This window comes from Triturus cristatus, chromosome 1_2 (assembly GCF_964204655.1).
Source record: "Triturus cristatus chromosome 1_2, aTriCri1.1, whole genome shotgun sequence".
Lineage (NCBI taxonomy): Eukaryota > Metazoa > Chordata > Amphibia > Caudata > Salamandridae > Triturus > Triturus cristatus.
In genome coordinates this window covers 233,820,383-233,847,080 of record NC_140580.1, presented here as the reverse complement: position 1 = coordinate 233,847,080, position 26,698 = coordinate 233,820,383, and the positions used below count along the sequence as shown (strand labels likewise).

The 26,698-nt window shown below is 44.9% G+C and overlaps 1 protein-coding gene across 1 annotated transcript in view; it reads left to right on the top strand.

Moving 5' to 3' along the window:
- PKD2L1 (polycystin 2 like 1, transient receptor potential cation channel) overlaps positions 1–26,698 on the top strand; it is a 3,023,543-nt gene that overhangs the window by 439,940 nt on the left and 2,556,905 nt on the right. Inside the window, exon 2 of the mRNA XM_085603531.1 lies at positions 2,899–3,012. Within this exon, the coding sequence (XP_085459657.1) occupies positions 2,899–3,012 (114 nt within the window). The remainder of the gene's footprint in view (positions 1–2,898; positions 3,013–26,698) is intronic.

The window sequence follows — 26,698 nt, the reverse complement described above, 5'->3', positions numbered from 1 at the left end:
GTCACAAAACTGGCCCCCACCCCATCCAGCCTACCGGGGGATTGCCCGGTGCCCGGAATTGCCAGTCCGGCCCTGGCCATGATATAAGTTACATCACAATATTATTGAAACAAAGTTAATGCTGACAATATTTTGACACAATATTAAGGTTGTGCACCTGTGTGTTTAGCTAGATCTTTGCTTCTGTGTTTCTCCATTCATCCCATATTAAGTATGCAACACAAGTGTCTTTGGGAAAAGCTGTCTGCAAATAATTGCAAGTCAGACGTGATTTAGGCAGACTTTATCAAGTAAAATTAGGTTCTAGCTGGATTAATACAAAATGTTCAAATACACGTGGGAGTTTTATTAGCACTACTTACATTTCGATTGTAAAAGTGTATGTTTATTTGCTTTATTTATTTTATACATGGTTTTATATAGTTTGAGCATGGGCATGGGTGACAAAGCACTTTACAAATATCAGGTTTGTGTCGGACGCATATAGTCAAACAAACAAATATATAATATCATATGATGTTGTGTAACTCTTTCTGTGTTGTATCTAACTGTGTAAGGGGTAAAGAAGAGACTAGTGAAAGAGATAAATGTCAACTGAAAATGTTTGCAAAGCTGCTTCCTAATAGTCTCCTCGCACTCCCACCTGTATAGTACGCCCGGACCAATCGGGCTTGGTCCTGGTTCGAACCACAGCACACAATTTGCGCACACTATTCACGGTGCTCCACAGCATGGAACCCAACCTGACCGCAGTTGCCGCATTACTATACGCCTCTAAGGCATTCCATTCGCTCCTCGGCCTCAGCCCAAAGGTTGTGACCCTTATCCAGTTTTTACATACCTCCCTAACGGCCAGTCATCGTTTACATGGCAGGGGCGTAACACAGGCCCCCGCATCCCCCGCAGTGCGGGGGGGGGGGGCAAGCTCCAGGGGGGGCCCCCCAGCACTTCACTTTGGTCGGGGAGCTCCTGATAAAGTCCAGAGGGGGCCCCTACACGTACCTTGCAGGGGGGCCCCCTCAATTATCGTTACGCCACTGTTACATGGTATATTAGACCCGTTTCCTATAACACGTGGTACTCGCCTGGGCTACTCATTATTCCCTATTCGTTTCACTGAGGCAACACCATGCACAATGTGGATTGAATTTCATGGCACTTTTGATCTCCCGTGCATGCGGTCGACATTGTGCTCTGTGTCCCAGACCCACAAACAAGCCTTGATCCCTTTATAAAAGAAGTCATACGATTCGGACCCCACTCAGCTATTTGCATTAACTGGGCTAAATCTACTCTTTTTCCACTCAGTGACATAACACCCCCAGTTCAATCAGAATCCCCATTAAGATGGGCGCTTAAGTCAGTGCGTTATTTGGGGATTTGATTTATTCAAGACGTAGAGGAACTCTGACTAAACTATGGGAGAGCAATGGCCTGACTGGAAGAGAAAATCCGATGTGGAACAAACTTCCTGTGTCCCTGACAGGACGATTGGCAATAGGTTAAATGGTAGTATTGCCCAAATGTTTGTATCTATTCAATAATGTTCCTATGCCGCTCACTTTTCCTTTTTTCCAGCGCCTACATTTTAATTTGATTGGAATTTAAATCTGTATAATGCCCACATTCTTTACCACCTCAATGTATTTTTAAACAGTAAATATTATATGAACACATGTGCTGATGTATGCTTTTAAACTTAGCTGAGTTTATGTTCCTAGACTAACTTTAATCCTAATAAATGTTTATCCACCTCCCAGCATTGAAAATTAATGTATTTAAATTTGTATTTCACAATTTGACCGTCCCACAGACCTATACATTCTCTCTAACAGATATATGTTCTTCAGATTTGACCTACACACTGAAAGCATGTGATGCATAAGAAGTTTAAATCAACAGTTTAACTCTGGTGTGCCTTCCTCTTACATGAACAAAAAGGAACCCCCACAACCCATAGTGTTTTAGCCTATAAACTTGTATTGATCTTTAATTAAACATACTGGTCCAACACCCACTGCTTGCTGAGGTGGGGTTTCTGTATGTTACATATTCTCCTTAACAGATGTGTTCACATTGGGTTTCATTCAGTAAATAAATAAGTGAATTGAAAACAGTGTTTAAAGAGTATGGTCACTAAGAGTTAAATGCTGAGAACAATGGGAGTGTCTGTAATTCTGTAACATGTATTATATATGCTAAGAAAATTGGAGGCGGAGCTTGCATTTTATCAGTGTTACTCATTGTCCCTGTATTCAATCATTCAATGGTCTTTATATATGCATACGGATGACCACTTTTGTATTCGTTGACCAGGTATACAATCGTAGTTATGACAAAATATTGTTTCTGCTCATATTAATGCGAAAAATATGGCACAGCAAAATAGTTTCATTTTTCTTTACTAAAGATCTAAATTCTAAATTTGTGATTGATTATGGATTTTAACTTTAGAATGTCTTTGGCAGAATACCATCTGACATATATAGAGAGTCGGAAATATAGTTTATAGCAGTATCTCCTCAATGGAGTTAATAATAGAAAATGGTGCATTTTTTAAAATTATATTCATGAGACAATATCTATATCTGACTATATTTTTGAAGATGATATTCCAAACTACATTGGAGACGAATCTTTTAATAGCATGTAATAGCAAATTCCTTCTGAATCTGGATTTTTAAGGTAGCATTGTCAAATCACATTATATTAAAGAAGGATGTTGCAATGTGCGTTCAAATACTAAATGAATATATAAAATTCACACTTTTATAATTAACACGGGAATTGATATACTGTGTCTCTACAGCTAATTTTGAAAATGCGGTTACGCTGTGTTATGGACACATTTGCCAGTGCATGTTCTTGTTTTTCATAATCTACAATTTCCTTTGACAGGACTTTGGGGAACAACGCTTACAGAAGACACATCTGAAAATCGAGAGCTTTACGTCAAAACAACATTGAGAGAGCTGCTTGTATACCTCATGTTTTTGGTTGATATATGCTTATGTAAGTAATGGTCATAATATATTAAACCCTATAGGTGTGATTCGGAGTGAGGCAAGATAGGAGGGGCACTGTTAACTCTTGTGGGAGGTAGAGGGGTGGGGGAAAAATGCTTCTAGTTTTGAGATTTTGGGGACTAACATATGGGAATCAGCCTTTCTATGCCGATCAAATAAAAATTGGGGAGAGGAGTTGGCCTAACGGCTAGGCGTTGACCTCGGACCTAGGGAACTGGGTTCAAGTCTCGGTAATGATGCTGAACATCCTGTGATTCTAGGCAAATCACTTACTCTCCCCGTGCTTAACAAAAAATGAATGTGTGTCCTCATGTAACATATCTGGTGCTATGTAAAGCGCTCTGATACCTGATTGGATTCAGGTCAAGTTCGTGCTATATAAAACTCTGCAAAAAAAACCTCTGCTCCACTTGGAAAAGAGCACGCACACGAGGGCTACTAGGTTTAAGGCCTTTTTATTGCATGAAGCCTCCGACCCGGCAAACAAGAGAGACACGTTTCGGCTGATGCAGCAGCCTTCCTCAACCAAATATATATATATAAATATATATATTACCTACTGGCGGTCGCCAGTAGGTAGTTATAGTTAGGACCCTGTTTCCATAGGAAAACCGCAACATTCTATTTGGAATAACTTTGGCGCCGGTCGACGAATCCTCGCGAAATTTTCAAAATAGGTGGGGCGCTACGCTCCGCTCCTACCCTGAAAGTCTCGGGGGAATTCGTCAAGCGGGGGCTGAGAAAAAAGGGGGGTCCCAAAACGCATTTTTCCCATGCATTTTTCCATAGGACCTTTAGACACAGCTACAGCCCGAACGGCTGAACAGAGTTACTTGAAATTTGGCAGAGAGGTAGTCCTCAGGTCAAGGAAGTGCCTTTTGTAGGTCTGGTGTAAATCTGTTCAGTAGTTACTGAGAAAATAGCATTTAAATCAATATATATATCTGTGGCAGCTTACGGTGCGCTTACCGTGCGCTTACGGTAAGCTTCCCGTACGCGTACGGTGACGTGTGCGAGCGCGATTCTGATTGGCTGTTAGATCTTAGTAAACATTCGAATCGGTCGAAACCAGGAAGCGGCGGCCGCCATTTTCTCTCTCGCACTCAGAGGGGGGGAGGAAAAACAAAGGCAAAAAACATGTAAAGGGGCTGTTTAGACAGCTCCTAACCACCTAGCCTTGATGAAGATGTCCCCAAAGAACTCCCAAGGCCAAAAATTCAAATTTTTTTTTTTTGGAAAAATCGCCGATTACGCTTACCGTACGCGTACGGTAAAAATTAATTAAAAAAAAAAAAATTATCCACACTCTCCCCACCCCGTGTGCAAAAGGTGCCCAACGGGCACCATTTTGTGCATTGCGTATTATTTAATGAAAAAATAAAATAATCCCTTTCACAACGAAGCGCATAATAGGTCCTCCATGTACGCACGGTGCGCGAAGCGCATCGTGCGTACATGGCCCATCCAGCGTAACGTGGGCACGCGGTGCGCTACGCGCACCGCGTGCCCACCGAGCGTGCACTGCACTAACTGCGTAAAGTGGGCGCGCGGTGCGCGAAGCGCACCGCGTGCTCACTGTGCGCGCACGGTGCGTGAAGCGCACCTTGCGCGCACGGAACGAACTGCGTTAAGTGGGCGCGCACGCCACGAATGGCGTAAAGTAACTTAGCATTTAAAAAACCGTACAAATTCACTGAAAAAACCATAGGTTTCACACACGTTATAGTTAGGAATTAGCATTTAAAAAACCTTGCAAATTCACTGAAAAAACCATAGGTTTCACACATGTTATAGTTAGCTGGACATTTTACTGATAAAAAACCAATGAAATTCCCCCGTTATAGTTAGTGCAGGCAACTATAACTCACGCGACCGCAATCCTCTGCTGATGACATATGTGTCTTTATGAAAAAAAAATATTTGTAATATATGTATAGCTAAAATTTAATGGAAGAAGACATGGGCAAATAAGTGTCTAAATACAGTATTAGCATCAGCAGAGGATTGCGGTCGCGTGAGTTATAGTTGCCTGCAGTAACTATAACGGGGGAATTTCATTGGTTTTTTATCAGTAAAATTTCCGCTAACTATAACATGTGTGAAACCTATGGTTTTTTCAGTGAATTTGCAAGGTTTTTTAAATGCTAATTCCTAACTATAACGTGTGTGAAACCTATGGTTTTTTCAGTGAATTTGTACGGTTTTTTAAATGCTAAGTTACTTTACGCCATTCGTGGCGTGCGCGCCCACTTAACGCAGTTCGTTCTGTGCGCGCACGGTGCGCTTCGCGCACCGTGCGCGCACAGTGAGCACGCGGTGCGCTTCGCGCACCGCGCGCCCACTTTACGCAGTTAGTGCCATGCACGCACGGTGGGCACGCGGTGCGCTACGCGCACCGCGTGCCCACGTTACGCTAGATGGGCCATGTACGCACTATGCGCTTCGCGCACCGTGCGCACATGGAGGACATATGATGTACCATTTGCACACGGGGTGGAGAGAGTGTGGATAATTTTTTTTTTTTTTTTTTTTTTTTTAATATTTTAGTTTATCTCACCTCTGATAAGCCATGCACAATTGGTGGTCTTCGGCCACCAATTGCACACGGGGTGGAGAGAGTGTGGATGATTTTTTTTTTTATATATTTTTTTACCGTACGCGTACGGTAAGCGTAATCGGCGAAATTACCGAAAAAATAAAAATTCCGTTTTTGGCCTTGGGGGATCTTTGGGGACTCCCTCATCATGCCTATGTGTGTGGGAGCTGTCGAAACAGCCCCTTTACCTGTTTTTGGGCTTTAAATCACTCTCAGTGCGAGAGAGAAAATGGCGGCCGCCGCTTCCTGGTTTCGGCCGATTCAAATGTTTACTAAGATCTAAGAGCCAATCAGAATCGCGCTCGCGCACGCCACCGTACGCGTACGGTAAGCGTACCGTAAGCGCACCGTAAGCTGGCTCAGATATATATATTGATTTAAAGGCTATTTTCTCAGAATCTACTGAACAGATTTACACCAAACCTACAAAAGGCACTTCCTTGACCTGAGGACTACCTCTCTGCCAAATTTCTAGTAATTCTGTTCAGCCGTTCGGGCTGTAGCCCTGTCTAAAGGTCCTATGGAAAAATGCATGGGAAAAACGCGTTTTGGGACCCCCCTTTTATCTCAGCCCCCGCTTGACGAATCCCCCCGAGACGTTCAGGGTAGGAGCGGAGCGTAGCGCCCCACCTATTTTGAGAAATTCGCGAGGATTCGTCGACCGGCGCCAAAGTTATTCAAAATAGAATGTTGCGGATTTCCTATGGAAACAGGGTCCTAACTATAACTACCTACTGGCGACCGCCAGTAGGTAATACATGTATATATATATAGATACATAGATAGATAGATATACATCAATTGAAGAGCTGTGGAATATATATATATATATAGGATCTGGTTTCAAGGCCAATATAGGGGATACATAATGGGTAGCTGTAATATGGTCCAGTTTTGCCATTGAGGCATTCTGGTTGCAATTCCAAAGGCTGAATGGTTTGTCAATGTAATCAAAATCCTGATATGGCAATATTGGACCAAATTAAACATGGTAACCTTTATGTATTTTTCATATTATGTTAATTCTGGGGTAGTGAGCTCGAAAAATCTGTTCCTAGGTACACTGTTCATAAATCAATGGTTAGTGGTGAGGGTTGGTGAATTTAGGTAATTCAGTGGCAACATTGTTTACTGCTTAATTGTGGATTTTTTCATAGTTCCCTTATTAGTGTCAAAATGTTGAATCTTCCACATAATGTTTTGAGCTCAGTTACATAAATGGATGAAAATAATACTGTCAGAGGATGTGCCACATATTTGCATTTTCCGTTGCACTATTTGGATAACTGTGGCCGCATAATTTGGTTCTCCATGCCACATAATTGTACTAGCCCTGCAAATGTTAAAGCCCTCAAGAGTGGTTTTGGGATTTTCATTATGATAATGAAATTCGTATTTCAGAGGCAACCATGAAATATTTTCCACATTTCACGTTTCCTGTAATATATGAATTTTCTGCAATAAGAGCACTATCACACATGCACACACGCAATATTTTTTTAATCTTTTGTCAGTATTTATTTTTAAGCTTAAGGTGGAAATACAAATTTATATTTATGGAGAAATGTAAAATGTAATTCTCATAAAGAATATTATATATAAAACCACAATAAATGTACAAGTTGTTTGTTAGGCACAGTCAACTGATGGAAACTGTCTCCAGTGTACCCATCTTCCATAAAATTGAAGTTGTGAAAAAGCGTGACCAATTTACTTCGAGGAGCTGTGGCAGTAAAGAATACAGCATTACTATGATCACGTGGTTTTATTGCTTGCTCAAATAAGCCATGTGATTTTTGATAGATGGTACACTAAAATTTGATAGATGGTACACTAAAACGTTTTGTGATGATCCGTTCGAATTAGAAGAATTTTTTTCCTTCCTATTTTTTTGAAATTTTGAACTGAATCCTTTTTTGGCCTTTCAGTCTACAGTCTCACAATCTGCCGAGCTCTGAAGAACGTTGAGCCAGCTATGTGCCATCCCACCTCCGGACCCATGCCTCTTGCTGTTGTCCACTACCACTCCTTTTTTCATACAGTCCCGTTATTCTCCACTCATGCTACAGGTTAAGATTGCTTTGCAACCCAGCAGCTATAAAGCGTCATTCAATCTGTCATGTCTGGATAATATGTAGGCATGATGATTCTGTCTTGCATGTTATATGTACTCTGTCATGGTATCAGCCACAGAGGCACTGAAAAAACGTTTTATGTTGCCAGAATGGTTGGTGTATGCCAAGTGCTTAGCTGCTTTTACCACCATCTCCCATGGTGTTTTGCCTTCCTGCTTCGATGATGTAGGGATCCAGAATTATGCCTTAAACAGGATTGGTCTTTGTATCAGGTTCACTTTCAGGCAGACTCTTTGATAACTCATACATCTCTGGATTACATCAATGGCTTTAGGATGTTTTGCACAAGTATCCCCTTCTCAAATTATATTTCATGATTGGTACTCCTCCTTGACCAAACTGACCCAGTTAGGAGCGTATGGTCCCTGATAATTTAGCCAGATGTGGGTCATCATCATCATCCGGTATTTGTAAAGCACGAACTACTCTCCCTTACAGGTCTCAAGGGGCTGGGGAGCGTTGTGGAAATTAAGTGAGCTATTTCCCAGAGTCACATGGTGCTGAGCTGATCTGCTGCCGGAGCCAGGGAGCAAACCGAGACCCCTGTGCTCTGAAGTCAGCTTCCCTGGCCGCTGCACCACACCTTCACCTTCACCATACTAGGTAGCTACTAACAACTACACCATACACTGGCGTCAATTTACCAAAATACCTGGATTTGCGTAGAGACATTGCATACCCATTGACCTTAATGACAATACAGGAAGCGACATCACATAATCTCTGACCCTGATGTTTTTCCAGAAAAGTTTGTCACTTGACCCTAATGTGACAACTATTAATGATTTGCATTTGATAGTATCACAACGTAACACAAAGTTGCCATAGGATAGTTGTACAAAGTAACGCAAAGTTGCTCTATGCTCTGCTTTGCATTAATTTGCATCAAGGGAGCGTTCCATGGATGGTGCATGGGCGTTCCGATGCAACCACCAATGGGCTTTGATGCAAATCCCTATCTACAAACATTGGTAGACAGGAATTTAAAAAAATATATTTTATGTCTTCTCAAGGCAGATGTAACAAGGAGATTTTGTTTTCATTTTTTCTTGTTACCAACTTTGCAAATGTGCTCCATTGTACAGCACACATACAAAGTTGAAATAACCCTAAAGTATAGTTTTTGTACTGGAAGGGACACCTTCTAGTACAAAAACTATGATGCAGGCACTTTGTACTCTGACAAAAGGGTATGTGTGTTGGTGCATGATTGCTAAAAGTGTGCCAGCTCACTGGGATATAAACAAATGCATCATATCTTATTAGATGTGGCACACTTTTTTTCTCTCCCCCTTTGATTCAAGACAGTGTAGCAACTTTGGTGTAGTGTTGCCCTGCCTCAAAAAATAGTTGACTAAGGGCCAGATTTACCAAAGTTTTGCATCGCCCTTGGGCCATGAAAAGGGGGCACAAGGACGACGCAAATTCTACATGAGATTTGGGCCCTGCATGGCTTGGAAAATCTAGAGTAACGCAATACAGCGCAAATCACTGCTTTGCGTTACACTGCAGCAGGGAGAATGTTAAATCTGCCCCTGAGCCTCAATCTCACAAAATCTCACTCACTACCTGTCAGTTGAATGCCGCTCATTTTCACTCACGCACATGCTTACACATAAAGAAACATTTTCCCAGGCATACACACTCTTCCTCACTTAAGCACACACTCAACCCAAGGGTGCATACAACATACATTCAAAAACATTTTTACTTACCACAGCTGCCACCATAGGTCCTAAGTGTGCTCCATTTTTATTACACTAATAGTGAATAATAGATTATTAACTATTAATATAATATAAAACAGGCAGTCATAAGTAATGCCCCCCATGTTCTTGGCACTGATTTTGCAACCTCTGAGGCCAGGGGCTGCAAAGGCAGTGCCAGGAGGTCGTAACTGTTATCCTTGGTGACCCCTAAAAGGCATCCATGACCTCAGGCAAGGTATTCATCAGATGGGGCTGATATCTCCTATTCCGAGTTTTTCAATTGAAAAAGAGGCAAAGCATGAAGAATAAGTATTTGAAGCACAATCGTGAATGTTTTGCTTTTTTACAGGTCTTTCCCGGAATTCACGTTTGCAGGTTTGATCTGCCAAGATCAGTGAGGGCAAAACTGCAGGGTATGATAATAATCACACAGCTTCATATTCCATCCCTTGCAACCTTCTCTTTGCATGGGGATTGGCATTTAACCCCCAGATTGTAATCAGAGCCTTTGGGGTAGTGTTCGAGCTCCTGTCACTGACGTTAGGAATCTTTATTTCTAGAATGACACCAAGATTTCTCAGGTGATGTTATCACTAAGGGCCCTATTACTAGCGCCCAACTGACAACGGGAATGGAACCACACAACTATTAGTCAGAGGTTCCACCCACAGTATTAGGATGTGGCGGTCGTAAACTTCCTTTTTAGGTCTCGCGAGCCAAAGGCTCGAAGAGACATTTTATATGTGGGATTTTCAAAGTGCTACCCACAGTCTTTTGGCTGGCCTAAACCTTGAGTGCACGATCACATGCACGTGCACAGCTGCTCCTCTGCTCATTGCATTCCCCCCTCCCTTCTCACCCAGCCCTTTGATGCTCTGCTCGCATCTCCCTCCTCCCTGGGCGTGAAGGGAGACAGAGCCATCCTGCTTGATTAATGGCTTTGCATTCCCATGTGTTCCCGTAGTATACATGTTATATTTTGATTTCCCTCTACCGTGACTCAGGGTTCTTTGGGCTCAAACGTCAGCATTTCTAGAATGTAAACCTCTTGTTGGCTGCGCTCTGGCAGCTCGGACTCTCCCACCTTTAAATTACATTTTGCCAGCGTAGCCCATGTGGAATCAGATTACGAAAGCGAGACTTGGCGCTGCCTGATGTCTGTGTAAATAGAAAGAAGAGATGAGTTTCTGTCCATTGATCATTTGCACGGAAATTAAAATACCCGTTTCTGCCGAATAGTTCAGTGTCTGCCTTGACACACCAGCTCTTCCGTCTTGTTTTTAATGAAAAGTGCCTCGCTTGTGATGCTTTAAGGTGCTGCTACTTTGCATTGTGCTTAGTGTCGAACAAAAAGGTCCCTGCCAATGCTTCTTTGCCTACTGAGCAGATTACACAGAAGGATGAAACACACAGGCAGCCAGGCAGTGCGAACTGGCAAGGGTTTGAAACACTGATTTGTCTGTGCAGTGGCGAGCCGCCCCGCCAGCTACCAAGGTTTTCTTGGCGCATTGGCCCACAAATGACATCATTCACTCCTTCTTTTTAAGAGCAGTGGATGCATTAGTCCACTGAGGACTTTTATTTGTGTTGTTTGTGTTCAGGCATCCCGGTCAGAAAGCTGCTTCCGCCCTGCGCCTCCTCGCAATTCACAGGGTTACAATAACATCCCCATTGGCAGGGAATTAACTCTCCTTGAGAATTTGCTGACAGACTACAGCACACAGCAGGGGCTCGAAACCCTCAATCAGTTGATTCTGTGTTTGCACTTATACTGTCTGGGGACCCGGTGGCTCGACCAGGCGAGGTATCGACAGCGTCCCTACAAATGGAAACAGATGCATCCGGGCGTGGGAGTGACATAGAGTCACTCCGTCTTTACAGTGCCTCCGCTCTCACGTTTGGAAGTAGGTGGAGAGCGTTGCACTACTTCACTTACAGCATTTTATATAATTGGGAGCCGCTAAACCACCTCCCACTAGTCCCTGCTGCTGCAGCCTACCATGTTGAGAGGTACGGCAAGAAAGACATGCAGTGCCAAGAAGTTGATAGACAGCGCCGCTGCTGCAGTATACCAAAACTAACACACAACGAAGTGTACATTTCAAGGTAATTCGTTTACACTTTCATTTTTAAAAGCACACACAGGAACTTAGTCTTGGTCTGTTATACAATAGTCAGTAAAAACAAATTCAGTTTCTATATGTGCTTTTACCTCTCGAACAGCATACTTCCAACCTCTTTCAGTTTAGACACCATCGGGATGAAATTGAGATGGTTTTAGTTCCTGACATCTTCTTCTCTAGTGTCTAGTTTGGTTATCCGAGTTCACTTCAATGTGTTTGTGTGTGCGCACATCTGAGCAGTCTGATGAAAGCATGTTGTCACATTTACAATGCAATAGGTCTCGCATTTGCGAGAATTTATGCTATTGGCATTGTAAATGGCAATGCCTTTTATTTATTTGTTTAAAAAAACAACACATTAATAAAAGGCATTGTAATCTACAATGCCAATGGCTCAAACTCTAGTAAATGCGAGACCTACTGCATTGCAAATGCTTGTTTCTATTGCAGCTTGTGCACCGGTCAGAAAAGGTCCACAGCACAAGCTGCAATAGAAACAAGCATTGGCATAGCCAATAGGTCTCGCTTTTGGGACCTTATAAGTATTTAGTTATGCAGCACAATATCCTTGGTGCAACAACATTAACTGTTGCATGGTTAAACACTTATAAGGCCCTAAAGGCGAGACCTATTGGCTATGCCAATGCTTGGTTTTTTTTATTAAAAGGACAAGCAGTACTATCAGGCTCTGGCTGCCACTTAGAGGTAGAGAGAGAGAGGTGTGTAGAGAGAGAGAGAGAGAGGGAGGTGTGTAGAGAGAGGGGTGTAGAGAGACGGGTGTAGAAAGGTAGAGAGAGAGGTAGAGAAGGGTAGTACGGTAGAGAGGGAGAGGTAGAGAGAGAGGTAGAGGTAGAGAGAGAGAGGTAGAGGTAGAGAGAGGTAGAGGTAGAGAGAGAGAGGTAGAGAGAGAGGTAGAGTGAGGGAGAGAGAGAGAGGTAGAGAGAGAGGTAGAGAGAGAGGGTGGAGGAAGAGAGGTAGAGAGAGAGAGGTAGAGAGAGAGGGTGGAGGAAGAGAGGTAGAGAGAGAGAGTGGAGGAAGAGCGAGAAGGTGGAGGAAGAGAGAGAGGGTGTAAGCACATGTGTGTACGGGTCCAGGAAATGGCGTAGGGTCTCATGACCCAGAGGTAGGAAGTACGCAAAAATGAAGGGTGCCAGGGGTGTGTTAATGAGTGTATGTGGTGTGTAGTGATTGCCTCTTTGTCTACAAAGTAGTGATCTCAGGGCGGTGAAATGAGGAGGAATGAATGAGATACAGGAGAGATCACAAGCCCAGCCTTGTGCACGAGGCTTTGCATTATTCAGGCCTCTTGTGCCTCGACCCTGCTCTTACACATGGAACCAATATCACAGGGAGTGCAGGGCCCGGGGAAGCTAGTGCTGGGGAGGTGGTGCATGCCAGGGGCTGTGTCCCAAAAGTAGGGACTGTGCTCTATGCCATGCATGGTGGCACAAGGCGGGCACCCTGTATATTGCACAACTACCAGCTTCCTACTGACATCCGTGTGCTCTGCAGATCACAAGTTCGAATCTAATTCCCAGCCTTTCAAAAACAATAATGTGTAATACTAATAATCTCTACAGAGCTCAGAGGCAGCTAGAGTGTGGTATGAAAAGTTACATAAAAACTGCACATTATCATTAATGAAATAAATCAGCAGATTTTGACTGGCAAGAAAGACAGCGTGCGTTTCCTGCAAGGTGAATACCATGGTGTCCCTGTTGCTGGATAACATGTGCCATGCACATTTCAAAGGGGCGCAAAGCGCCCTGAAGGGTAAGTCTTAAGCGCCAGCCTGAGGATGGGCACAGGTACAGACAGCTGGCCCCTCCTGCTGAGACCCAAGAATACAGAAAGGGTTAACAGCACACCCAGCTGGTGCCACCCTGCTGCTTCTGGACTTCAGGGTCCCGCCACGAGGGTTGCGCGCGACCCGTACTACACTGCAAATACTAGTTTTGTGAGTTAAACGCTTGCTGCTGAGACGTGGTGATCTGCAGGTCTCAAGTTCACATCCCCCTCAAGGCTGACTCGGCCTTCCAGGCTTCCGCGGTGGGTAAACCGAGTACCCGTATTTACATAACAGTAATAGCAGCTATGGATGGAGAGCCTCGCTGTCATTAAAGCGGAAAAAATGTTGGCGATGGGGAGAGGCCCTGGGCAGCTGCCAGTGGTTAAAGCGGCGTTCACCCTTGTTTGCTAATGAGACTTGGGATAGACCCGAATTATCTGAAAATGGACAACACCTATCAAGTTAACATTTCCTCCCAGAAAGGTCACAGATTACATCCTGAATAACTGTGTAGAAAATAAGTTGTGAAAATAAATTCGGTGCAACCACACACCTACGATGTGAATTTGAGGACCACAGCTGCAGAACCGGTTCAAGGTGACATTACTTGTGTCTGAACTACCGTCAAACTTAGAAGCAAAGAGCACGTCTGTTGATTGGGGGAACAATGCTCCAGTTAGGCGTTTTAAATACAGAAAAAGGTCAAAAGCACTCACCCAAAATGTTTTACATGAAGCACTTAGACTTTTTTTTAAATACAATTTAACTGGCATCCCTAATAGGAATATATTTGAAGAGTGCGTATCCAAAAACGTTAACGAAAACTCTAGCTGTGGCTAGTCCACGTTTTTTGCCTTTTTGTCTGCATTGGCTCTTTCCTAATGACCATAAAATAGTTGGGTGCAGGCACTACATTAAGACACAACCTGGATTGTACACTGCTGTGCTCAGAGAAGCCGAGCCCCGTAGCACAATGAAGGACAAAGTCAGTGACTGGCTGCTTGGAGGGGGGGTCCTATTATACAAAAGTACGGGGCCTAAACAAGCATTGGCCGCGAGCAAAGTTAAACAAGCAAAGCCAACGTGCTCTTTAAACAAGCATTGGCCGCGCATGCGCCTCGCGCGCAAAGTTAAACAAGCATTGGCCGCGTGGCCGTGAAAATGACACAGCCGCGCGGCCCGCGAAAGTGATCGCAGACGCGATCAAGCACGGCGGAGGTACTCATGGTGACTGCGCGCATGCACGCTCACGTGCACGCAGGCTTTAGGCCACAGGCAGCACTTGGAAAACCCGCACAACAAAATGTCTCGGCCAGACCAGCGCATGCGCTGGATCAGGCGAGACCTAAAAAGGATGTTTTCAAACATCCCTGCACAGTGTGGCAGGCACTATGCGATGCCTGCTACATGGTGCATGGATGTTAAAAATGGTGCGCCACATGCCCCATAGTGTAGTGCCAGGGGAGCCCTGCTAGACGCCAACGTCACTTTCCGCTTGCCTTTTCATGGCAGGAGAACCGCCATGAAAGAGCAGTCAGAAGCTGACATCGTTATCCCAATGGCAGAGCCGAGACTGGTTCCGCTGTCATTTTGGGATTACAATTCTGCCCGCTGCTCCGAAGGAGCTCTGTGAGCCTATCAAAAGTGGAGCGGAATTCCCACGCCAGTTTGCCTCTGACCACCAGTTTCAGAATATGGCAGTTGGATGAAAACCTATGATGCCAGGTGGAAAACCGCCAACGAGCTGTCGGATGGCTTTTCAGCCGACTTTATAATAAGGGCCAGTGTTTTTTAATATACTTGTCATATAAAGAAGATTATTCGGTTTCTTATATTCGTTCTAAAGGAAATGATCCGTGTCACTATGTCATCTCACCTCAATTATTGTAATTTGCTGTATCTTTGTCTTCTTTTTTAAGTCTCGCCTAGGCAGCGCACATGTGCTGTCTCTCCGAGACATTTAGTAATCTATATGTGAGGGGAAACTCCGCCTATTACTTGGTAATTTCTCGCCGCTTGCCATTAGTTAACTTTTTAATTTTTTTTGTTAGCGGGCTTGTTATTGGCTCTTCACCCGATAGGTAACTTCCGGTTATTCTGGAAGCAGCAGCGCCTAACTACAGGCTTGTTACGCTTACACAGCGTATTTAAAATAGTGCGCATTAACATGCGTGCGCTACCTTACATAATGATTATACGCATGCGCCAAAAGTTCGACGTGCATGCATGCGTGTTCGACGGTACCAAAGTCCACCAAACGATGAGAGGTGGAGGAGATTAAACACCCCCCAGGACCACCGGCTGTAGATCCACACTGAGGGTCCCCCCTGTCACCCCGACATCCCCACCATTGCCTGCCTTACCGACACTGTGCTGCTGATCCCCCTTTTTGCAATCCGCAGCCTCCAAAGTAAGCCTCCAGCAGTCCGGGAAACAGTCTCCCTTCACAAGCTCCACCCCTGCACCCAACGTACCCGCATCCCCTCCTGTGCCATGAGACTCCCCAAACATTACCCACTTAACTAAATTCGGACCCAACTTCCTACACTCCACCCGCTGACCTCGCTCGCTGAACCCTCTGTAGCACCTCTACTTTATGTCCAATCTATAGTTGCTGCTCCTATCTCTTATGCCACTAACAACCATTGACAAAGCCAATAGACCTAACCCGTTGTAAGTATGATGTTCCTTGCAACATCATCTATCTTGATGCAATTACAAAAAACCTTAATTACAAGTCGGGCGGCACACTATGCAAAGCACTGGCTTTTAGCTTCCGTGATTTAAGCCATGCCCTTCATCATATTAGCCACGGCCCTTCTAGTTTTTAGTGTACGGAATGCTAGCAAACAGCATGGCGTTGGAATGGACGAATGTCGCCATGGGCTGGGTGGGTGCCTGTGCCGTGAGTGAAACGATGTTTAGGAGGAGATAGTAGATGAGTGAAGTGTGAGTCTGAAGCCCCTGCTGGTGGCGGCGCGATGAGCCCTGTTCTTTGGGCAAATACAGCGGGATATCGAGTGCAGCGCTGCTGAATATGGCAGAGAATCACACTGAGAGTCATTGAGCATTCGGGATCCTTCCGTGAACTCTAGGCCCGCAAATCAGTGCCACATCTCTTAGAAACCAGTTTAGATGAACAAGGCAGAATCACAGTGCGCTTTATACATTAACGAGGAATGCAATAAGTTTACAGAGACGTATGCTCTGAGGATGGTCGGCGGTTTGGGACCAAGGAGGCTCGTAGTAGAACTCCCGCTGTACTATTCCCTATATGTGCCCATGGGGGTAAAGTGTGTGCGTGGGGGGTGTTTAGTTGGCTGGTGCCATTGAGTGCAGCAGACTTTTCGACGGGAAGTTCCCGTCCTTCAATGAGAGGAGGAGAAATTCAGGCTTCTGAAAATCTCATTTTTGTTTTATGTTCATCATCCAGTTGTGATTATCCAAGAGGGAGGGCGCGGGATAGCGTTTCTGCTGCTTTTATCACTCTCCTTGTCCCGTTCGCACCCCCCAGCTCCTTCCCAAGGCCTCTTGGCGGTCTGTAGTTGAATAGACCCTGGCTCCAGCAATGCGTACACTCTCAAGCCACTAAGGATCCGGCCTTGATGACGATTCGTGCCTTGGTCACGTGCTGCCTTGCGCACGCTGCAGAGGGGCTGAGTACATTCACAGGGCTGGCCCCGTCTGACCTCACAGGAGGTGCCCGTGACTGGACTTTCCCCAGTGATAACATCTCCGCAGGACGTTTGGCTCTGGGAAAATGTAATAACAGCGTGTGGTTCATTAAGGGGGGTTCAGAACTTGGGCTGGCAATTTTCCGCTTTCAGAATATGTGGGAGTGTCTCAACATTAGCACTATAGGTAAGATGCGGCGCTCAAAGTCTTTTAAGAGCTGGTCTGTCAGAGATGGCCTCATCATGACCTTGTCTGTGGCAATAAGCCCCTTTTGCCGTGGAAATAGGGTGTTAATAGTCACTAATGGACCTCTCCCAGGGCACAAGACCCGTGTGTCTCTGCAGTCATAATCTACCCAATCAGAGGTCATCACTCCCACAGAGAAGGGTAAGGAGTGCATGGACTAAGGTCTCCAGATAACAAAATTCCAATTCAGTTTTTCCTTCTACAAAACATTGTTATGTGGGACTTTAGACCAATGAGTTCAATTAAGGTGACACTGACCATACAACTTGGAATGCATGGGGTTCCTTACACTTATGCAAAAGCCCAGAACTGGAGTATTGAGTCCCCGATGACATGTAATATTTAGTAGGGGGGCTGTTACGTGGACTTATCTCCTGACTCCAAAGGCACCGCTTCACACATATCTGCTTCACACATATCCTCTAGTCGCCTTCATCTCGGTGTCTTCTATTCCCCCTTCCCTTCCTCTGTTAGAGAGCGCCATAGACTCCGGAAGCATAGAAGGGGACGTCTAGCATTGCCAAACGTGGTTCTGTGTTCCTATTTCCGCATCGCTGGAGGCTGAGTACTAAGGCTACAGCACTGTTACCAGGTCCCCATACCTCTCTTGACTCACACAACACAGCTCACAAGAGACAACCTCACTATCTCCCTCTCTAAGATCATATGTCAGCTCCCAAGAGGCAAGTCCGCCAGCCCTCCCTGTAAGAGCACAGCCCAACTGACAGGGCAAGGGAAGCGCCTGATACCGGATTGACCAAGCATTTGCAATGCAATAGGTCTCGCATTTACTTGAGTTTGAGCTATTGGCATTGCCGCTTCGGAAGGCAAAACAATCTGCAGACTTAGCTGAAAGTGCAAACTGCACCTCTGCATGCACAAAAATGCTTCGTGAATCTGGTAGTCCGGAATCCGAGAAATACTGGCGCATTGATCACCCTTTCCCTTTGGAGTAACATAACATTTGTTGTGGGGAGGGATACACTGATAATTCACTCGCTACACGGAATGTCAAGCTACTGAACGCACTTATCTAAAATTATGCAAGTAATCTACTAAAGGAAGAAAATAGAGTTGAATATGTATAACTCCATTATTTTTTCAAGGCACTGTTTGCTCTATTTCTGAAAGTTTCTGAAAGGCTAAAACGGAGAGCTTGGTTTTAAATGTCTGTTTGTGCATGCAGTGAGGCACTAAACATATCAAGGCTGCCATGACAAAGGAGTGCTAGCCTCCCATTGATGCAACGATCACAGGAGCTCAAGCAGATGCCAGCCTGCATTGTCTTGCTAATGGTGTATGTAAAGAGCTGCCCCTAATCGCACACACCCACGCGCATACACACGTTACGTACGTATCTAAAAACGCAGATGCCCATTTGACAAAATGACATCTAATGCTTTGTAAATAGGCATTGTTATCTCAGGCAATCTTTGCCTTTACTGAACAAGCCTGTTACAATAGATAGCTAAACGCTTGCCCATATACTGCTATATGTATAATGAAACGCGCAAACACTTTTCCTGTAAACCAACCCGAGGCTCATGACCTTTTTAGGTGCCTCATCCAGAAGTCAGTGGTGTTGGAACAATTTTCAGGGAGGGGTGCTGCCATAAATGTTACGCCATTGAAGTCACAGGGTCTGTTAAACAAACATCAAAGCACTACATATAAGGAAGAAGTGTAGCCAATGAGCTATGTTCTTTCAGCAGGACAATGGTGGAGTTCTATTATGTTATTTTGTTCTGCATTTTGAAGTACATAGTCCCTAATATATGATTACAGCATGGAAGGTAGGGCACTGACATTTACAGAGTGCCCATTTTCCATTAAAATTACCTATTGAAATGTCTATTAGGTACGCATCAGACATGTAGTTTTACTGCTAAACACACAGGGCACACCAACAATGTGTGGGGATTTGATTTGTGTGCTCATTGCCACACAAGTAGCGTGTCTAGGTTTGTTTTGATCATATTCAAATCTTTGTTTCCACCTAAAGTTGAACAATATTTCTGATTTGCCCTTTACTGGCTGTTGATCTATTTTGAAGGATGTGTAAAGTTCATTATAAGACATAGTCTGACATATTACCTGTGTCATCAATTCTCCTACTGAAGTCCTGCAAAGTTATTGTGGGGGTGCTGCAGCACCCTCTACACCTCTAGTTTCAGTTTCGTAAATAAAGTTATAACACAATACCTTATCTAACTAAATGTGTGTTAATATAGTGTTTTAAATATATCAATATAATGAACATAGTATTTTTACAACAATAACTGAAAAATTCTCATCACCACTACCTTTTTTTATTTTTATTTATTATTTACTACATTGTATTACGTTTGTAATGACTGTTTAAAAGATAATCTTCAATTATTTTTATTACCTTAAAAAATAATATTATTTCATACTCACGTGCGCGCACACACAATATTTTTCTTAACCGTTTGTGTTAGAATGTATTTTTAAGACAAATGTTGAATACAAACCTGTCTATTTAAATTAATGCAGGAATGTGAAATGTAATTCTCATAAACAATAATAAAGATATAAACCACAATAAATGTACAAACTGTTTTGTCGGGTGTGGTGAACTGATTGAAATTGTCTCTGGCGTGCCTATCCTCCATCAAATTGAAGTTATGAAAAAGCGTTTACAATTTACATCGAGGAGCTGTGGCAGCAAGGAATACAGCATCGCTATGATCACGTGGTTCTGTTGCTTACTCGAATAAGCCATATGATGTTTGATTGATGTTACACTTAAACCTTTCATAATGCAGTTTAACTTAGAACAATGGTTTCCTTTAGCTTTGTTGAAATTGTGAACTGAATCTTTTTTGGCCTTTCAGCCTAAAATGTCATAATCTTCAGACCTCTGAAGAACATTGAGCCTGCTGTGTGCCATTCCTTATCCGTACCCATGCCTCTTACTGTTTCCCAGTAGCGCTTCTTTTTTCATCCAGTCTCCTTGTTCTCTACTCCTGCTACATGTTTGGGCCGCTTTGCAACCCAGCAGCTATCACTCGTCATGAAATCAGCCATGTCTGGATCATATGTAGACATGATGATTCTGTCCTGCAATGTTATACTTTGTTATGGTATCAGTGACAGATGACTTGATAAAGCATTTGATGGTGCCAGTGTGCATTGTCCGTGCCAAGTGGTTGGCTGCTTTCAACACCATCTAAAATACCATTTTACCTTCCTGCTTCGATGATGTAGGTGTAAGTGCCCCTTTTTGCATGGTTATCCCCTAACTTTTTTGGCAGCTACCAGCTGCCATTGCAAGCTGGGTGTTTTGGTGCAGACCACACTGAGGAGTACCATGCCCCCCAACACTACCTGTGGCATGGATAAGCCATCCCTCTAGCAGGCCTTACAGCCCTAAAGGCAGGGGGCACCATTCCACAGGTGAGGGCATAGCTGCATGAGCAATATGCCCCTACAGTGCTTGTGCCATTCGCAGACATTGGAAGGGTAGTGGAGCCAGCTGGGAGTCTGTCAACAAGAACTCCCAGCTCCATGATGGCTTTACTGAAGTCTGAGAAGTTTGGTATCAAACTTTCCAGCCCATTAAACCCACACTGATGCCAGTGTTGGATTTATTGAAAAATGGACACAGAGGGCATTTTAGAGATGCTCCCTGAAAAATGAACAACTCTGGTGTGGTTTCTGACTTTCTCACAGCCATATGCCCCCATTAGACAGATTTTTGGACCCCTGGGTAGAGAGCCCTTTGCTCTCTGGGAACAAAGCACATCCTGGGCAGGGTCCTCGAAGAGGGAGCTTCAAAGGTCTGCCAACTTTGTCAGCTACCCCCAGACATTTGCTGCTACCAGCCACTGGCTCCCACTGGTTCTGACCCCCATTTTGGGCACGAGAGCCTTCTGGAAAACCTAGCCAGGAAGGGAAGTGTGCCACCTTGCTAACCCCACCCCTCAGGTGAGGAAGGCGAGGTGAAGCACACATCTCAGTCTCTGCCATCTTGTAGATGAGGGACCCTTCCAATCAGGAAGAGGCTTATGCCCCCTCCCACTGGAGGGTGGAATACTAGGGGATGTAGACACCCCAGGTAAGAGACCTATTGGTCCCAACCGGCACACCCCTATAATACCCCTAAATCTAGTATGTAGGGGCACCCCTGAACCATGCCTCTTCAGATTCAACATGACAAGAAGAAGAAGGAGCCTCGCTGCAGAAGAAGAGGACGATGACAACTGCTTTGGCCACAGCCCTACCGGCCTCTCTCCTGCTCTGAAACCCCTGAAAGCTGAACCAGGCGTGTCCTGCAGCCAGCAGCCTCCAAGAACTCTGTGGACCTGCCCTGCCTTCCTGGAGAACTCTGATCTCCCATGGACACAGGATTTGTCCAACACCAACCCAAGCCAGGACTCTAGATCCACCCGGATCCGCGAGTTATCACCACCCTGCAGCTGACGTGCATAGCCTGAGTTTGAGTGGCCCAACACCCTAGTGAGGTCCCCTTGGTGATCCAGATTTGTGATCCAGTATCAGACGACCTCCACCGACCTTCTCCTCGACGCCTGCAGCCTCATCGCGAAGGGTCTCCACGACCAGAACCTGTAAAAAGAACCCAACACAAAAGGACACCCCTGCATCCACTGCTCCTGAGTCCTGAGGTGCCTGACCGACGGTGTACTGGTGTCCAGCAAATCTTCATCTTCATCCTCCAGTCATTGCTTCCCTTCATCTAGTCTTCTGGCTTCTGCCTCCGGTCCTTTTTTTTGCGACCGCTATCCTCTTTTGAAACGCATTGGGCTCCCAACACCTCCTGAGCACCCTGCCCCAGGCCAGCCCAGCACCGCTTGTGGTGTGGACTTGGTGCCAACCTGGGACTCCCATTGCCCTGACCTTAACCCTAGGTGATTGGCTCCTGAGACCATGAGGCCTGCCCATCAGCAGCCCCAAACCAAGGTGCCCCTTAGCCCCATTGGCTAACATTGGCACCCTGCACTCTGCACACGGCTGCCCTAGTGCCACTGGTGGTGCCCCTTGAGTGCCAACCTGAACCTTGGAGTACCTTGGCTCTACCCCCCAAAACTCCAATCCTAAAACCGTTTTTCTCCCCTGTAAACTTAACACTTAATTTTCTCTATAGAACTGAATGGTGGGTTTTCACTGAAAAGTCTTCGAAGTGTTGTACTGCAACAAAGAGTAACTAAGTGCCTTTGCAATAGTTAATCTTTGCATCAATGCCCTGTGTTGCTTGAACTGTATTAGGAGTGTGTTTCATACAAAACTAGAACAGTAATCTAAAAGTAATCAAAAAGTAATTACAAGCATTTTTTAATATTTTGCAAAACGTTTTCTCAACTGAAAAAGTAATGTGATTGTTCCTACAAAACCAGTGTTCGCTGCATTTTGAAAACAAACTTTGTATGAAGAGTTTAACTTACCTTCCACTAAGTATAACTTTGTTATAGAAATAATTTTTTATATGAACAATTGGTTTGGCTTCAGTCTTTGAGTGTATGACATAATTTCTTGCCTGAGTGTGTACAACAAATGCTTAACATTACCTTCACGATAAGCCTGACTGCTCAACCACACTACAACAAAAGAGAGTAAGGTGTTACTTTAGCCTCTGTTATACCTCTGGGGGTCCACTGGACACACTATACCTTACTTTGGTATAGTATATACAGAGCCAGCTTCCTACATTGGTGGATCAGTGGTGGGATCTACGACTTTGCATTTGTCCGACCACTTGGTCAACACCTGATCACCCGACTACAATCCAAAAATTGCCTTTAGCTCAAATTAATTTTTTTAATTGATACTTTCTTTGAATTCTTAGGGACTTGGTTAAGAACCTTTAGCTTTTTAAAAAGTCTGAAACTCACTGTAGCAGGTGTAAAAAGTATTCCAGGAGTTCTTTAACCTCCGGAAAAAAGATCCTCACTATTAGTAAAATGACTGATGCACAGAATGTGTTTGAGGAGCTCAACCTCCTCCCTTACCTCCATCGAGATATGAGAGTGTGACGGTCTTCGTGCAAACTTAGAAACATTCATGTTTGGTCCGATCCTTCAAAGGCCAAGCTCATGAAGGTTGACAGAGTATGCTAAGGACCGCCCTTCTGTGAGGTAAGATCCCACCTCAGAAATAGATGCAACCAGTGATGGGGAGGATCTCATTCAACCCCAACCACTGAATAGGGAGAACAGGGCCCCTGAGCGCCTGACTTAAAAGATAGTACTCACAGCACTTAGAGCCCAAATAGGTGGGTCAGGTCCTGATGAGATCATTGAGGACTGCCTCAGTGAAGAGGAAAGCCTTCTAGCAAGGTTGACCAAAAGGGTAGACCTAGAGCCCAGACTCCTGGCACTTGGAAAAGAAAGATTCGAGATGGGCTTACCCCCATCAAGGGTGACAGCAATATCAAACCTAGGGAGGAAGAAAGGTCTTATTACCCTTAAATTCCCAAATGGATTGTCCCCAAATATGAGGGAGGTTCTGACATCACCAAATGGATCACAGCCTTTGAGAGGGCTTGTGAACGAGGTAAGTGAAGAAGTCACACTGGGGGGGGGCATTACTTTGGGAACTGTTCTCTGGTAACTGCAGAGACAGACTACTGACCCTCACTGGGTCAGATGCTGAGTCCTATGACCTCATGAAGGGCATCCTGATTGAGGGATTTGGTCTCACAACTAAGGAGTATAGAATTAGATTCAGGGGGGCTCATAAAATCCCAAGCCAATCCTGGGTTGACTTCATGGACTACTCAGTAAAAACACTAGATGGTTTGACTGGAAGTGATCTATGTTGGGCTTTATAATCTCCAGGTGAAAGAACACATGTTCAATAGTTGTGCTAATGAAAATTTGCACCAGTATCTGGTAGACCTACGTCTAATTTACCCCCAAGAATTGGGAAAGAAGGCAGACCATTGGGTCAAGACAAGGGTGACCAAAGCGTCCACTTGGGGTGATCAAAAGAAAGTGGTTACAAAACCTCTGAAAGGGAAAGGGGGTGATTCCCCCCAAAGATGAAAACCAAGAGTCTTCTAAAGGCCCCAAAAAACCTGTTCAAGAGGGTGGGTCCTAGAATTCTTCCCAGTCCACTGGTGGATATAAGGATAAAGACCTTGATTCCATAAAGGCCTGGTGTCGAAACTGTAAGAAGGTTAGATCCCCGACTGGAGATGCTGCCTGTCCCAACAAGAATGCCCCTAGTCACGCTCCAGTTACAACTGGTGTGATAAATCCCCAGATGAGATCAACAGTGTGCCCAGAGCAAATCACGGTTCATACTGAGGCTGTTCTAGTCTCTGAAGGGATACAGGTGCCAATGTCACTATACTGAGAACTGCCCTGATTTACATAGAACAATACCTGACTGGAAAAACCTATCCAGTCACCATCTCTGGCAGCATCACTAGGAAGCATGCCATGGCTATGGTGACATTAGACTTGGGGGGTTACTGGCCTGAAACAGGTAGTTGTCTCTCCAAAACTCACTGCTGTCTGTCTGTTTGGAAATGATCTGGAAACCTCAGCATGGGCTGAGGCAGAGAGAAATATATATGCAGCATGCTGCAAATCCCTGAGGTATTATGTGTGAAGACAAGAGCACAAATTCAATCACATGGTGAAAAGGGAGTGTTGGAGTCGGAAATTTTGGCCCAACCTCCCAAGAGGAAGGGTAAGAAGACTGAGGTACCAGCTTCTACACAGCAACAGGCTCATGACTCCTCTCCTCAAGGACAGAACTAGTCAGCCCCAGAGGGAACTGAGCCCATGGAGCTTGCCCATGGAGCTTGGACCTTGCCAGGTTGAGATCCGGGTCCAGGGTGGACCCTCTAGGGAACAGCTGTGCCTTGGACAGCAAGTCTATCCCACTCTTTAGGGTCTGCGATAGCAAGCTGCTGAACAGGAAAAGGGAGATGTCAGTCGCTCCCACAGGGTCTATTAGGGGAGAAGGGACGCCTATACACTGGGAGACCCCAAACCTAGGAAAGAGGTAGTGCCTCAACTGTATAGGGAGTTCTTACTCACTTTGGCCCATGACATCCCCTATCTGGGCACCTAGGCCAGACTAAAACTTGGGAAAGGCTTATCAGCCATTTCTATGGCCCCAGATGTCCCAGAATGAGAAGGAATTTGTCAACTTCCGTGTCACCTGTCAAGCAAGTGGCAAAACAGGCAGACACCCAAAGGCCCCCTTAAATCCACTACCAGGGTTTGGGGTTCCCTTTGAAAGGGTTGGTGTGGACATAGTGGGTCCACTGGAACCACCCACTGTCTCAGGAAACAAACTCATACTGGTACAAGTGGAGCATGTTAACAGGTATCTTGAATCATTTCCCCTTATGACTACTACAGCTCCTGCAGGAGCCAGGGCCCTCATTGGTGTCTTCACCAGGGTAGGGGTTCCCAGTTAGGGGGTGTCAGACAGAAGTACCAACTTCATGTCTGCATACCTAAAGCAAATGTGGGATGATTGCGGAGTGAACTACAAATTCACTACCCACTACCACAGCTGTTACATGACCAAAAGGCTACACTGGTGGAGTTCCAAGCAGAACAGAAAGTATGGGTTTTGGAGCCTGTAGTACCAAGAGCCCTCCAGGACAGATGGAGTGGCCCTTATCATATCCTTGAGAAAAAGAGTGAGGTTACCTTCTTGGTAGACCTGGGCACCAGCAGGCACCTGAAGAGGGAGATCCGTGACAGGGCTGATATGTCCATGCTGTTGGTCACTGATGAGGGTCAGGAGACAGATAGTGAAACTCTCCATGACCTCCTCTCTTACAGTCCCCAAGATGGGTCAGTTGATGGAGTTGTCTATTAACCCTCACTGTCCAAGAGCTGGCTGACTGTATAGGCATGTGCTGCAACAGTATGCTGAGGTGGTCTCCCTATACCCTGCTCAGACCCACTGGTGTACCCATGATGTGGACACTGGAGACAGCTTGCCTGTCAAAACCAAAATCTATTGAAAGTCTAACAAAGTTAAGGGGAGCATCAAAGCTGAGGACAGAAAGATGCTGGAGCTAAGGGTTTTTGAACCCTCTGAAAGTCCCTGGGCCAGCTCATGGGCTTAGTCCCTAAACCTCACCCCCAGGGTAGAAACAGAGAGATGAGGTTATGTGTGGACTATAGATGATTCAATGCTCTCACTAAGCCAGATGTTCACCCCAAACCCAGAGATGATGAATTGATAGATACAATAGGAGCAGCCAAATTTCTCAGCACCTTTGACTTGACTGCAGGGTACTGGCAGATTGGTATGGCCCCAGAAGCCAAAGAGAAAACAGCATTATCAGTTCACTGTTATGGCCTTTGGTTTAAAGAACACCACTGCCACCTACCAAAGGTTGGTAAATCAAGTCCTTGCTGTGTTGGAGAACGTTAGTGCTGCATATCT